Source organism: Sinocyclocheilus anshuiensis, unplaced genomic scaffold (genome assembly GCF_001515605.1).
Source record: "Sinocyclocheilus anshuiensis isolate Anshui unplaced genomic scaffold, SAMN03320099.WGS_v1.1 scaffold23, whole genome shotgun sequence".
Lineage (NCBI taxonomy): Eukaryota > Metazoa > Chordata > Actinopteri > Cypriniformes > Cyprinidae > Sinocyclocheilus > Sinocyclocheilus anshuiensis.
Genome location: NW_015552545.1, coordinates 837,189 through 852,538, shown reverse-complemented (window position 1 = coordinate 852,538; position 15,350 = coordinate 837,189). Strand labels below are relative to the sequence as shown.

At 35.8% G+C, this 15,350-nt stretch overlaps 3 protein-coding genes across 4 annotated transcripts; 2 read left to right on the top strand and 1 right to left on the bottom strand.

Moving 5' to 3' along the window:
* Positions 1–272: 272 nt before the first annotated feature.
* Positions 273–2,026, bottom strand: LOC107664049 (cerebellin-2-like). The gene is made up of 3 exons (XM_016454491.1): positions 1,739–2,026; positions 1,493–1,612; positions 273–558 (listed from the first exon to the last, which is right to left on the bottom strand). Exons 1-3 carry the CDS (start codon positions 2,024–2,026, stop codon positions 361–363), a joined length of 606 nt encoding a protein of 201 aa, XP_016309977.1. The 3' UTR covers positions 273–360.
* A 2,296-nt stretch (positions 2,027–4,322) lies between these two features.
* LOC107664020 (neuropilin and tolloid-like protein 1) lies at positions 4,323–12,166 on the top strand. 2 transcript variants are annotated; one of them, XM_016454463.1, is made up of 9 exons: positions 4,323–4,599; positions 4,970–5,031; positions 5,174–5,308; positions 5,386–5,634; positions 8,305–8,346; positions 8,435–8,562; positions 8,723–8,951; positions 9,625–9,738; positions 10,927–12,166. In XM_016454463.1, exons 1-9 carry the CDS (start codon positions 4,538–4,540, stop codon positions 11,508–11,510), a joined length of 1,605 nt encoding a protein of 534 aa, XP_016309949.1. In that variant the 5' UTR covers positions 4,323–4,537; the 3' UTR covers positions 11,511–12,166. The 2 variants fall into 2 exon arrangements, with proteins under 2 accessions (XP_016309949.1, XP_016309950.1); XM_016454464.1 differs by having other exon boundaries at positions 4,970–5,035.
* Positions 12,167–12,689: 523 nt separating this feature from the next.
* On the top strand, positions 12,690–14,419 carry LOC107664046 (protein FAM173B-like). Its single transcript, XM_016454490.1, has 4 exons — positions 12,690–13,258; positions 13,625–13,762; positions 13,909–13,959; positions 14,066–14,419. Exons 1-4 carry the CDS (start codon positions 12,845–12,847, stop codon positions 14,267–14,269), a joined length of 807 nt encoding a protein of 268 aa, XP_016309976.1. The 5' UTR covers positions 12,690–12,844; the 3' UTR covers positions 14,270–14,419.
* Positions 14,420–15,350: the final 931 nt, after the last annotated feature.

Here is a 15,350-nt window from a genome sequence, read left to right as displayed (position 1 = left end):
AGGGCTATACAAATCAATAAAATGTCAAGCACATAACAAAACACTTTTCGTGCAAAATATGCTCCTGAATGCAAAAATATCATTGACAATAACAAACCACTCTTTTCCAAAGCAATATGCAGACATCAATTAGTCCAAATATGGTCACTGTCCCACTTTCTTTTGAATCTCACAAATACTTAAATTCACACACACACATACATACAGTACATACAAACTTGTTACATTTATTCAGGTCCTAACAATAAATAAAATAAGCTAATGCATTCCATGTTCTCTCTGCTACCTTTATTTTTGAAAGCAGATACGGAAATGTCTCTTTGTCTTCAGTCTGGGCCTTTTAAAATGGGTAATATTCAATTAGAGAGGAAAAACAAGAAAGCCAGAGAATGTGGAGTACTTCCACCCGCCCATGAGGTTCCCTCTCTCCAGTTTAAGATAGAGTCTGTCTTCACGCTCCAGGTGAAGCAGAACGCCGTTACTTGCTGCCTCTCGGGTCACATCTTGATCACCGGCAAATGCAGATATTATTGGGTATTCATTATGCATCAGATTGACCTAATGACACGGAAACACAAAATGTGATCAGATGCATTACAAGAAGCCAGATCATCCTTTACTCCATAAAACGAAATAGTATCTGTTTTTATGTTTTAGTATATATTTTTAATTACTAATAAGTAATAGTGACGAGTACCATTTCCGTTTAACTTTTAACTGTTGGTAACTAACACTTGTTAGATAGTCCTTATTCCAATATAGTGACTAGTATCGATTCATTTAGTAGCTAGTATAATACATTACATACTAGAAAATAACAATTTGGTACCGTACTAGTCACTGTTCTAATAGTGAAAACTTACTATTCTGTTTTTACTGGTAAGAATAATTTTTCCAATTTAATTATATGAGGATCTGTGGTTTGCATATTCATATTCCCCTGTGACTAGTTAATGAATAACAATAGTTATTGACACCTATTCCAATTTGATTATTTCTGAGTTACTATCATAATTGGTATTTATTTCAGCTTTGAAAGTGGCTATTTAATGTATACAGTACATATTTATGAGATACAAATATCTATCCCAAATGGTATGGTAACATATCTCATCTCCTTAGTTATCATTTATTTATTTGTCATATGAAATGACTAGCCAGAATGATACTTTACAGTTTAATTAAAATCTTGCTGGTAAGATTACAGTTGGAATACAAACGTCTAATAAATAAATACTTATGACTATTCAATTATACTAAGAAACCTGGAACATATTGTAAATATTAAGTAAAAGAATGAGTAGTAGTGTCAAATTTATTAGTAAAACTGGAAAGGTACCAGCAGTAATTACAATAAATAGTCAGAAATCTGCATTTATCAATGTTTTATTTTTTTATAGTGTTATAATTCAATGGCAAAACCATTCAATTTAAGTTTCAGTTTGTTTGTAATTAGTTTCTGATAAAAACCCTGAATGTTAAATAGACTCACCTGAATTGTCTGTCGGTTGTAGACCTTCACAACGTGAAAGCTGAAGCTGTAAATGCCTCGCCGAGGAGCTTGAAATACACTCGCCTTAAGATCGAAATTATTTCCAATGTTCACCAGTACCTGCAAAAAAAGGTGTTTGTTCACTTAGTTAACGTATGTTTTGGAAACACGTTTTCGGGGGGAAAAATATTAAAGTCTACTTAACGCACAGATATGCGTTGCCTAAATGTGAAAGCAGGGTCTGACCTGATCAAAGTAGATTGTCATGGACTTGTTACTCATTTCTGATGGTTCATGGTTAGTTCCTCTGACCGCAGAAAAAGCCACTTTAGCACCAGCAGCTCGGACAGATATCCCAAACGACGAGGTCACTCCACCTTCGGCGGACGGGTTCGAGTCACACACAACTAAACATTTTCCTTCCAAAACTACCGGTTCTGTGTCATTCTGTCCGAGGGAAAACGCAACGCCGAATCCCAAAAGAAGGGTTGAGGCCAGCACGGCCAAAGATCCCGGTTCCTTTGCTCTCAACATGACTGTGGAAGACCTCTGAGCATTGATAAAGAAAAGGGGGTTTAGCCTTTGTCCCTCATAATATTTATCTTTCTCTCTCTTATTTGAAAACGGCCTGAATTTCAACCATGTGCTCAAGTTTCCATTAATCAATGCTTTGACAACCAATGCTACTTACGAAATCTAAACTGTAGACGGATAAACTGTATCTTGAAGGGTTTATGCGTTGAATTGATATTCCAACAAACCCTATTGAACAGTTAAAAGCACTACTGTATTCGGTGCACTGTAGGTCTTATTATATTATCTTATAAACTTTAACAAGTCTGCTCAGCATTTATTGATGGAAAATGAATTTTAATGTAAATTGATATTCTGTAGAGGTCAATGGCTGTCCACTGGTGACATCCCATTGTTTGGTGTTAAGATGTTTCAGAAATTAATATGATGTGCTATTGCACCATCCAGTGGTTGTAAAAAGATATTAAATGAAGAGACTTTAAAGTAGCGAAGTATTTAGCACTTCAATTTTGAATTCACACATGCAAAAATTGTTAATTGAATGCAAAATGCATAAAACTTAAGCGAATGACTATAGCAAAAGAGTTGATATATAACAAGTCCCTTAGCTTTTTCTTTTAGCAACATAAAGATTTTTGGTTAAATGTTATGAATGTATAATAGAATGTGCACAGCTGGCACAAAATGTCAACATATTTAAATATGTTTCAGAATTCAGACTTGTTCACACATAACTTTGTAAAACTAAAATGTTTGAGCTGTCAGTGTAAAACTTTTTATGTGACAGATTTTGTGGAGTCACTATTTATAGTAACAACTTTAAATCAGTTGAGTACCACCTTTGCATGCTGTTCAAGTGTGATTATAGCTCATTCTAATGCAAATTTGCTGCAGATTTTTATATTAATCAAATGACACTTGACAACCACAAATTTATAGAATTTTTTTATATAAATATTCAATCAATATTTTTGTTTTTATGCGCTAATTGGATCATTGTCTTGCTGAAAAATGAGATTTAGCCGACTGAAGCAGGTTCTCTTGCAGTATTTCCCTGTGTTATGCAGCATCCATTATGTCGTCTGTTTTAACAAGATGCTGATGGAAAGCAGCCCCACGGAGAATGTCAGTTTAGCAGAAGGCATTTGGGACCATATTAGTGTCTTATTTTTCTTTTTTTCCCCCTCCACATTTCTGTGCTTCTAGTTTCTAGTTTAAACACAGTCTTGTTGTTAGGTGCATCTGCAGCAATACAGTGGAAAGAAACATAAAAGAAAAGTGGATTTTTTTGCAGGCTATCATTTGTCCAGATGCCACAGGACAGCATGTCTCTTCATGTCTTTCTCTGTTCTTAATAAACATAAACAATGAGCAGTTAAATTACATACAAAATCAGTCTAATTTTAAATGATCTGTGATTGGACTGTCTGAACAAGGTGAGCATATGAGAATGCACAAACCCACCAATTATTTTAATTTCAAACTTTTACAATTGTATTGATAGTTCTGTGTTATCATACCATACCAGCTACTGCCAAAACAATAGTGAGTGATTTTGCAAGTGGGTGAGTTGGAAATTGTGATAATTTTACAATAAAAGTTACTATAAATTATTTTAAGAAACTTGGAGTTTTGCAGGGCATTACAGTGAACAACAGACCGAGGTAAAAGGCCCTTTAGAATTGTTTATCCCAAAACCCTATGCAATGTGAAATTGTCCTGTTCCATAAGTTATCACCTGTAATGATTGAATTTGAAGAAATTTGATCTAACATTTAATAATGTTACTCAGAAATATCTTGCTATATCATATATTAAATATATAAATATTATCACAAATTTCGCAATAAAGAGGACCTTATTAAGGTATAAGCCATAATTTATAGCAAATGAAAACGAGGCTGTGTACTCAGTTCCAAGTTCACCAGGAAATTTCTGGAAATACATATTTCAGGTGAACGGGTATACATCAACAGTAGGCTACAACCTGAACTGATTGCCTATCCGTTACAGCCTTGTTTTAATTCTCAAAAAAATGTCGTCTATCTTTACTGAGTGTAATCAATAAACTTTGTATTCTTTGATAGGCTACTAAATAAATAAAAAAACAATGTTTTCATTTTGCACGCATAACCCATGTTTTGAAGTAGGCTACACAAAGTAGTATAGCTACTTAAACATACTCAGTTAGCAAACCATGGGTTAACATCACCTGGACAAACTTCATCTGAGGCAGGGTATCGCACGCATATAGATTATTCTGGCCAAATATGAATGAAGGGATCGTGTTAATCCACTCTCTGTGTCCGCAGGTCTTCTGTGCTCTGTGGCGGATTACACAGATGTGTTCAGCCTGTTCCACAAGTCTTCAACTACACCGTGAGTTCGGGGAACAGCGGCAACAATTTTTGCGATCCTTTAAGCAGCTTCTTCTAAAGACGGGCTGCTTTATACCGTAGTTATATTTTCTCTCAATTTTATCCTTCGCCTCGCCACTTCCATTCGCATTTCATGGAATTCAAAGTTGAAACCCTTGGGGAGAATCATGGTGCCGCGGGTGAAACTGCTTGTTGGTGAGTAAATACCAAAAAACGCACATAAATATAATGTTTAATTTTATTGTTGTGACCGAGTAACCTCTTGGGAACAATACATGCATGATTTCCTTTAAGTTTAAGCCATATTCGTATATTTAATGTGTTATTCTGTTCGCATGTTCACACGAAAACAAGTATCACTGAACCTAAAGTGGCAGTTAACATGTAAACATACACTTGTAATAGTGGTGATAAAGTTGCAAAAGGCATAGATAGATTAAAAACACTATTTAACAGTATATAAACAATATACAGTATATAAACAATGTACAGAGTATACTGTACATTGGAGTTGTATTTGAACATTTAAGAACTGTATAAACATTATTCTTGTCTCTTTTTGCAGTTGTTGCAAATCTTGTCAATCTGGGATTTTCTGGAGCACCAACAGCACCACCAAAGAGAGCTGTAGGTAATGATCTCTCATTTGCAATTACCTCTTAAGTGAGCAAGAAGAGCATTGTGATCTCATGCAAAAGTAGTATTGATTGATTTGATTGTAGATTGTTTTTTATATATCTTTTAATAAAGTAATGCTTTGTCTCTTCAGTTAAAAACAATTCAGGTGTGACGCCGGCAGGGTTGTGTGGTGCTTGGATCAAAGAACCTGATGGAGGGCTTTTCACATCTCCTAACTATCCTGAAAAATATCCTCCTGACCGAGAATGCATATACATAATTGAAGGTTAGCAAGCTTCCATTTTGACCGTTTTTAATCAGTAACATCTGTATATCTAACTAGAGGTTTTAATTATGTCATAGCTTCTCCAAGGCAATGCATTGACCTGTATTTTGATGAAAAGTATGCCATTGAGCCATCGTGGGAATGTAAGTTTGACCACATTGAAGTCAGGGATGGCCCCTTCAGCTTTTCTCCTATTATCGGACGTTACTGTGGACAAGAGAGCCCGACCTATGTTAGGTCCAGCGGACGATACCTTTGGATAAAATTTGTGGCAGATAGTGAACTAGAAGCCACTGGATTTTCAGCTCGGTACAATTTCACCCAAGGTAAGAGTTGTGTTTTTGTCATCAGTATATGCATTTGTCTATCCACCAAGTATTTATCAGTTTCTTAATGCAAGTTTATGTAAAACCTCATGATCACGTCCAGTATGCTTTGAGAATCTTGTACTTCAATGCAACTACATCTGACCGTCTGTAAAAAGAGTCACATGATCATTGTTACAAATTTACTTGATTAGTTACCTGGAAAATAGTGCAGAATCTGATTTCTTAATCATTTTACATCTTGTTTTAAAATGGTTTAAATGTTACAGGTTTAAATTCATTACAATTTGAATAGCAGATTTTGTGGTCTCAAACTTTTGGACACTGTATCTATTCTGAAACAAAACGTATATACAGTTATAATATTGGTTTTGTACTGGTGGTTTATTCCTCCGTGTTTTGGTAAATGCTGTGTTCTCTGCTCAGGTCAGATGGCCCTGCATTTGTAGTGCAGGCACACATGAAGCAGCTGAGTGGGGGAGGTTTGTGATGTCTCTGATCCCAGTTAATGAAAGCTTGTCTTCAGAGGAGCACACTCAGTCTGCCCCATGTCCTGAGCTCTGTCCTCCTAATTCAGCTTCTCCAAATCCTATTGCAAATCTATGGGATGGCCAAAATAATTTGCTTTATGCAATACTGTTGGGTTGCAAAGGGTCATAAGTCTTTTGTCAAGATATTTTTGAATCCATATTTCACATCATTCAATGAATAGCCAAAGTGAAAACGGAAGTGAGTGTTTTTTGACTACTCGACTGAGGTTTGGGACAGATGTGATGTCCGTCTTGTCTAAAGTTGGCTGGTCTTCCTGATTATGTGATGTTTCTTAAATTCTGATTACGCCAGTGTTCATTACAGCTGCCTAATAAACACTGAACAGCAGTGCTAATCTCCTCTCAATGCTAAATCCAGTCTTTAGATTTTGGTAATGAAGCAGGGTCATAGGAGGAGAGGACCAGCGATCACATTTTTGTCCTGAGCCCCTGTGAAATTGATTGACAAGCCTGTAATTAAGGAAGCATAAAAAATACATGCATCATCAGCAAAGATATGACATCTACACACTGTGGAAACCCAACCAAAATTGCTATTTATTTACTTAATTTTTTAAACAAAAACTAACATTTTTCAAATCTTACAAAATGTACTTTTGTAACGACTAAGAGATGTATGAATGGTCATATTACCTAAAAAAATAAAAAAATAATAATCAATGAAAATACATTTTTTTGATTTGATCAATTTTTTTTTACTGTAAAATATCATTCTGCACATCATAAATCAGAGATTTATTAGAGACCTACATCCATGCGTCCGGTTACATCAGCATAAAGAATAATCTTAGCCAAGCTGTACCAGAGGTAAGAAAACGAGAGGATTACTGTGAATCCCTGAATGATTTTTGACCGAAACTCTAAAGGACTCTGAAATATCCTGGTGAATTTTTTGGAAATGATATTAGATCTAGATGGACATGATAAAGAGAGGCTATTACCTGTTTAAATTTGAAATACTCTGCATAAATAAAAGAAATTCAAACAGGCTCCGATAAACACACCTACATCTTATTACTTTGCTTCCTGTCACACTGGGCAGCCTAATCTGTGTGAGGCTGGTGCAGGGATTATTAATCCACGTACAATCATGACTCAAGCCTCAGGACATCATTCTCATTCCCTAATCCTATGCGTTTCAGTTATTATGGTAAAAGAAAATAAATGATTATGCTGGGACAGAAGTTCCTCAAGGTCAGGGAGAGAAGTCGACCATGTGCTTTATTTTTCTGGGTTTGTTTTTCAAACCATCAGTCAAATAAAATTCCATCTGTTTTTAAATATTTCCTATGTTCTTAGGAAGAAATAATGCAGTCTATGCACTACTGTTCAGAGGTTTGGGGTCAGTAATAGATTTTAATGTTTATAAAAAGAAGTCTCTTAGGCTCACCAAGGCTGCATTTATTACAAAAATACTGTACATATTATGAGTACAAATTAAAACTATAATTTATTCCTGTAATGGCAAAGCTGAATTTTCAACAGTGATTACTCTAGGCTTCAGTGACACACGATCCCTCAGAAATCATTCTAATATGCTAATATGGTGCTCGACTTTAACATTTCTTATTATTATCAATGCTGAAAACAGTTGTGCTGCTTAATACATTTGTAGAAACCATGATCCATTTTCAGGATTCTTTGATGAATAGAAAGTTCAAAAGAACAGCATTTATTTGATTTTTTATTATTTTTTTATTTTTTGCATTACAAATGTCTCTGCTGTCACGTTTGATCAATTTAATGTGTCCTTCCTGAATAAAAGTCTTACTGACTCCAAACATTTGGACAGTAGTGTAAATGCACTGTTTTGTACTGTATGCTGGTGTCCTTACTGGCATGACTTACTTTTCTAAACCAACTTCCAATCATTTGATCATTTTGGATAACCAGTGTTTTTGATGGTAAACAGCATGGCATAAACCAGCCTTTAAATTCACACTGATCTGTCTTTTCAACTGCAAGAAGCCACCCCTTTTGATATTTAGGACAATTTTTATGTCGCTTATGTGAATATGAAATCACTTGTGAGTTTGTGGGTTACGTGACCTTGTAAACTAAACAGATTAAGGCCTTATAAAAATCCTTAATCACTCACTCTCCTCTGCCTGCTTTGCAGATCCTGATTTCAAAGACCTTGGAGTTCAACAACCTCTTCCTAGTGAGTGAAATGTTTTTTTATTTAATTGATCTCCTCTGCATAATAAAACCACTTCACAATGATACATGACTGTGCTTTCATGTTGTAGTTTGTGAATTTGAGATGAGCGGGCCAGAGGGGATTGTGGAGTCCGTAATGGTTACCAAAGAGGGCAAAGCATTGCAGACAGAGGCTGTAGACTGCAGGTGGTTCATAAGAGCTCCTCCTGGCTCGAAGGTAAAACTCCAACTTTATTTAATGAAATTAAAGCCCAGCATGGTGGCCTAGGGCTGATCTTGTTACTCTCCACTATGTAAGGACCTAAAACATAAAAATAAATTTAAATATAAAATGATCTCCTAAGAACACTGATATAAATGTGCCTCTTCTTGTATAGATCTATTTGCGTTTCCTGGATTATGAGATGCAGAACTCAAACGAGTGCAAGCGTAACTTTGTGGCAGTGTATGATGGGAGCAGCTCAGTGGAACACCTGAAGAATAAATTCTGCAGCACGGTGGCCAATGACGTGATGCTGCTGACTTCATTAGGTGTGATTCGCATGTGGGCCGATGAGACCAGCCGCAGGAGCCGATTCCGTATCCTCTTTACCACCTTCCATCAGCGTGAGTCATTCGATCTTGTTTTTTAAAATCTTAACACATTTCAGTAGCACATATAGATTTCTTTCTAGCCTTAAAGTCGTGATTAACCTCTTATTTTAACTCCATATTTGGACTAACACATTATTAGTGCTGTACTGAGTCACTTCAGCAGTTTTAGCTGCATGATATGGTAGTGTCTCATGTGGTTTCTTCGATCTCCTAAGAACACTGATATAAATGTGCCTCTTCTTGTACAGATCTATTTGCGTTTCCTGGATTATGAGATGCAGAACTCAAACGAGTGCAAGCGTAACTTTGTGGCAGTGTATGATGGGATCAGCTCGGTGGAACACCTAAAGAATAAATTCTGCAGCACGGTGGCCAATGATGTGATGCTGCTGACTTCATTAGGTGTGATTCGCATGTGGGCCGATGAGACCAGCCGCAGGAGCCGATTCCGTATCCTCTTTACCACCTTCCATCAGCGTGAGTCATTCGATCTTGTTTTTTAAAATCTTAACACATTTCAGTAGCACATATAGATTTCTTTCTAGCCTTAAAGTCGTGATTAACCTCTTATTTTAACTCCATATTTGGACTAACACATTATTAGTGCTGTACTGAGTCACTTCAGCAGTTTTAGTGTCTCTTGTGGTTTCTTCTATAATTATTATCATTTTGCTCTGCTCTTCAGCTCCATGTGAAGGAGACGCTTTCTTCTGTCATAGCAACATGTGCATTAACCACACATTGGTGTGCAATGGTATTCAAAACTGCGTCTATCCTTGGGATGAGAATGGTTGCAAAGGTATATAATCACATATTCAAAAGTAATACATTAATAATTCACTTACGTTGACCACATTAAAGGGATATTCTACCCAAAAAATGAAAATGATGTCATCATTTGCGCACCCTCATGTCATTCCAAACCTGTATGACTTTCACGACTTTTGTGGAGCACAAAAGAAAATATTTTGTTCATACAACGAAAGTCAATTGGGGTGCATTGGATGGACAAAAAACACATATTTTCAAAATATATTTTGTATGTGTTGTTTTGATCTGTATTTGGATACCTGCTATCTTTCCAAATTGCTGAAATATCAGCCATTGGTTGAAGCCATCCATCAACTTGACTATCACTGTAAGTTAATTACCCTAGTATTTGGAAGTTTAGGTCATGTGCACAAGAATGTGATTAAAGGACTGCAGTTGAGTGGATTGCAAAAAAAGAAAGCAAAAAAACTCGCAAAATTTTGTTCAGTTTCAGCCACTATAGGGAGTATGCAAATATGGAAATGAAGATGTTTTGTCTATCCTTGAGTGTTGAATGTTAGCCATGTGTACCTGTCATCTTGCAAACTGACTTCCCAAGGTATTTGGATTCCGTTTTTGTTGCTTGTCTTGTGGATCCAAATAAAAGAATAAAATGTGTGTGTGTTTGTTCCACAGAAGAAAGAAAGTCATACAGGTAAATGATGAGAGCATTTTCATTTTTGAGTAAACAACACTTCATGTTTTTGGGAAAGCAATACATTTTTGAGAAATCAATAATTTTATTCCGCAAGGACACATTCAACTCATTGATTAAAAGTAACAGTAAAGACATGTATAATAATACAAAAGATTTATTTTCCTAAATGTATAATGGTTCCTACAAAAATATTAGAATACTATATTAGAATGATTTCTGTAGGATCATGGGATATGGAAGACTGGAGAAAATTCAGCTTTCACGGCATCAAATTAAATTACATTTTAAAATGTTTTCAAATAGAAAACAGTTATTTTAAGTAATAATATTTCACAACATTTACTATATTTTTGATCAAATAAATGTAGCCTTGGTAAGCACAAGAGCCTCTTTCTTTCAAAACCATAAAAAAAACTTACCAACCCAAAACATTTTTACTGTAGTAAATATAGTTTTTTATTTTATTTTCTAAATTTAAAACAATGTGCCTCATACAATATTTATGCTCCTTTCATACAGAGAAAAGAAAATCCAATATCCTCGACGGTCTCGACAACACTAATGTGACCATTATTGGCGTGACCTGCGGATTGGTGATTATCCTGCTCACTGTGTCGATAATCATTCAAATAAAACAGCCACGGAAGAAGTACATAATCCGCAGAGATGAATTTGATCCCACCTTGCTGCACGAGGCCTTTGAACCCCCACACTATGAGCTGTGCACGTTACGGCAAGCAACCTCATCCGATGGTGAGGTTTTACCTGAAGACTTCCCCAAACTGCAGCGCACCTCCTCCAAATGCATCCACGGCCACCACTGTGGCTCCCAGGTGTCCAGCACTCGAGGCAGCTGCAGCGATCTCAGCCTGCGAGATGCTGCAGCTATTCTCTCAGAGATGGAGCTATCTGTACAACCCCCCTTCCCTATGCAAGCCACCCCTACTAGCCGCAGGAATATTCTAGTGATGAAGCACAGCTACTCGCACGATGGGGCTGAAGAGTGTGACCTGGATGATGAACTTTATGATGGGCCCACCACCAGCCGTGGGCGAGCTGCAATGGACAGAACTGTGCATCGGTCAGTATCCAATGACTTTTGATGGTTTTCCATGCACGTCAACCCAGCTTTTGGATAGACTGTTTCTTTATTGTCCTATTTGTCTTCCTTTTTATTTGTAGTAGTCATGCACTTGTTTATTAAGTTTGTTGACAGACAAGATTTCCTTGTCTAGTCACTCCATTTTCACCATTTTGTATCCATAAAGGATTATGGATCAAAAAACATGGGTGCATTAAATGGATATGTGAACCAAAAAACTGTATTGTTGTTAGTTTTCTTTTCCTGTTTTGTATATGACTAGTCCTAGGCTGTCTAGTCCATATAATTTGATGACTGTTATGCACTTTTGTTTTAATCCTAATCTTGAGATGCTGTATGATATTAGGACACTCAATCATTGCATATGTTTAATGTAAATATTTTTATTTGTGCTGTTTGGTGTGGGTATTATGTAAAACATTTCATATCATTACTGCTATGGCTATTTTCATCTTTGTGTCTTGTGATGTGGGACAGGCTTCGCTCTTACCTTGAGCTGTGTGGTTTAATTTAATTGTGTTTTAATTGTGACTTAATTTATTTGTATTTTCATTGCTTTTATGCCTATGTGAGAACATTTATACTTCTTTTATACTTTGTTACCCTTCATGCTCCACTTTTCATTCTCATATCACATTACTGCTAAAATTACAAACAAGTACGATTGTTATACTGTGTCTCATCTTACTGCATTTTTATTATAAACTGTGATGTAGAACAAAAATGGTCTTTAAAAAGTGCCTTTCCATTGGATGCATTCTCTTTCCTTGCTTATTGGTAAAATTTTTAAGTGGTTGTAGGCATGCGAATACTTCTAATATTGCCAGCCTCGTCATAATAATATTTAAATAATATAAAAGTACTGTTTTCATTACAATTGTCATTTTAAGTTGAAAAACAGCAGCAGCCAGCCAGAGATGCGTAATGAGCGCACACATTGGGGTTTGTGAGTACATCCGCATAATAGTGCCTCCCTCTGGTATATCAAAGTAATTGCAGGAGATAAACTTTCATCACTATTTAAAAATAACAGTATAAAAGTACTGTTAATGAACGGGCTATAAATCTTGAACCCACAATTCGTTAGGTTTCTTCAAGTCATTTTTATTATCTCATGAATTAATAATATTTGAATGTCCGTCTGTAGTAAGTGACAGTCAGAGAGCGGAACTGATGTTGCTTCAGTCTGTCGTCGGACAAATAAGGAGATGCACCGATTCTCATGTATTATTTAGTCTCGTGAAAAGTTCTGTGGTTGTTTATAATATATATATAGCATATATAGACAGTGTAATTGTCTGTATGTTGATATGATTATGCCGTTAATTTATTTAAATGTTTTGCTCATTACGTGCACATCTGACCGATTTTAATTGCAAATTTGTGAAAAGCTGCGTGCTGTCACTGGGCTGTCAGACAGTGAGGAGGAGGTCAGCTGATGAGTCCCGATGCTTTCATTTCAGGATGTCTGACTTTGGCACAGAATCAAATCCCTCCACAGAGACATATAAGCAGGGATCAGCTGGTGAAAGTGCTTTTAAAAAACGACTCGGTATTATTGCAACTTGTGTCGTCGGAGGGTCATTGGTCGCTCTGTATGCAGTGACTGGACCGTTTGTTGCACCAGCACTGAGGAAAGTTTGTCTCCCATTTGTACCTGCAACAAGGACACAGATTGAAAACGTTCTTAAGGTTTTGAAAACTAGATCAGGGTCTCTGGTGGATATCGGCAGCGGAGATGGACGAATAGTGAGTTTCTTTGGACTTTTATATCCATTTGTTTTAGTAAAGAAATTAAGAATTTATGTATGTATGTATTTGCGTTTTTAATATATGACAAAGAAAAGGATTTTATACATTTTCTCAGAGATGCGAAGTCATTATATCTTCATAAGAATATTTGATGTTCCTTTTTAAAGCCTCCCCTGTTGATTTGATTTGGAACAAACAGTGCCGTGTAAATATAGTATATGAACAAAAAAATCATAAAATACAGTGGTATATATCAGTATTACAATACAACTGTATAATGTTATTGATGTTAGTCAATCACAGTTTGTTAATCTGTTAACAGTCCTAAAAATCTTGTTCCTCTGTGTGTCTGGTTTGGTCTAGGTTATCGCGGCAGCAAAAAGTGGCTTCAAGGCAGTAGGATTTGAGCTGAACCCATGGCTGGTCTGGTACTCCCATTACAAAGCCTGGAGGGAAGGTGTTCATCACAACACATCTTTTTATATTTCTGACCTTTGGGAGGTGAGAACAGACAGTTCAATCATAATCTAAATGTGGATCTTCCATTATATTTGTAACTAAGTATTTACAGATCGATACAATCTGCATGTAATCATGGCACATGTGTTAGAAGTGTTATTAGTCTCTTAAACTGTCTTCTTTCATAGGTCAGTTTTTCAGAGTACTCCAACGTAGTCATCTTTGGGGTTCCTCAAATGGTATGATCGTATGACTAATTACATATAATTATATATATATATATATATATATATATACACATACATTCAATATTTTACATTAACATTAAGGTTGTTTTCTCCACAGATGGAGCAGCTTGAAGTCAAGCTCCAAAGAGAGCTCCAGAGTTCAGCCAAAGTAGTAGCTTGTCGCTTTCCATTTCCCACTTGGACTCCTGATGATGTCGCTGGAGAGGGAATTGATACTGTTTGGGTTTATAATGCCAAGACATTCAAACCTCCCATCAAAAATGATAAAGACAGTGAAAGACAAGAACTAGCGACAAACTAGGAAAACTAATTTCTTTAGAGAGGCATTTCTTTCTTTACAATATTGACAAACATTTTGTCTCTCATGTAAGCTTGAAAAATGCAACCTATTTTGGCTGCATATTGTTCCTAATTAAATATCCCTTTGTTTTAGTAAAGAAAATAAGAATCAGTTTGTTTTTTCTGCATTTATATTATATGATAAAGAAAACAATTTTATGTATTTTCTCAGAGGTGTGGAGTGATCATATTCTGATAAGTATATTTTATGTTCTTCTTTAAAGCTTCTTTTATTTATTTATTTTAATTAAGTAAAAGTTAGGGGTGTAAAGATATTCAAACCGAACCGAAAAACCGCGATAAACCACCCATGATATGCATCAGGGTACTCTTGGTACGTACCTCGGTCCGCCCCCGCCCGTGTCACACCAATGCTGATTTCACTTTCAAGACTTGCATTTGAACTGACAAACTAACACAAAAAAATATGTCAACATGCCCGTCTTTGTGAGTCTCCTTGCAAACATTGCTGGTCATGTCTTGAGTGAACGTGAACAGTCGAGAAAGATGATGCATGTGTATCAGTATCAGTGTACTGGATCTGTGAATCATGTCTTAAAGGAACAGCAGTCTATTCCTGCTGTCTTATGTTTTTAATGTTAAACAACAAAAGACATAGAAATCACTCACTTCTCTTGAAATAGCTTTTGTAACTTCAACAAGGATTCTTTAATTTTTAATTTAATTTAGTTATTTTACATTTGTTTACTTTTAAATTTCTGTTCCTGAAAATTACTGTTTATTTTATTTGTATCTTTGCTCTATTGTATTTATTTGTGCTGTTGCATTTAGTTTGATTATTTAATATTATTTTCTTTATTTTTATTTTACCATAGTCCTTTTTTCCCTGAACATAGCACATACCGAACCGAACTGTGACCCTAAAACCGTGAATAGAGCCGAACTGTGAGCAATCTGAATCATTACACCCCTAGTAAAAGTACATCTTTAGTACTCATAGGGAAGAATATATGTCATGTAAATAATCCAACATTATTCCTTGAATTAAGTATTACTATGTCACATTTATTATAAAAATTATA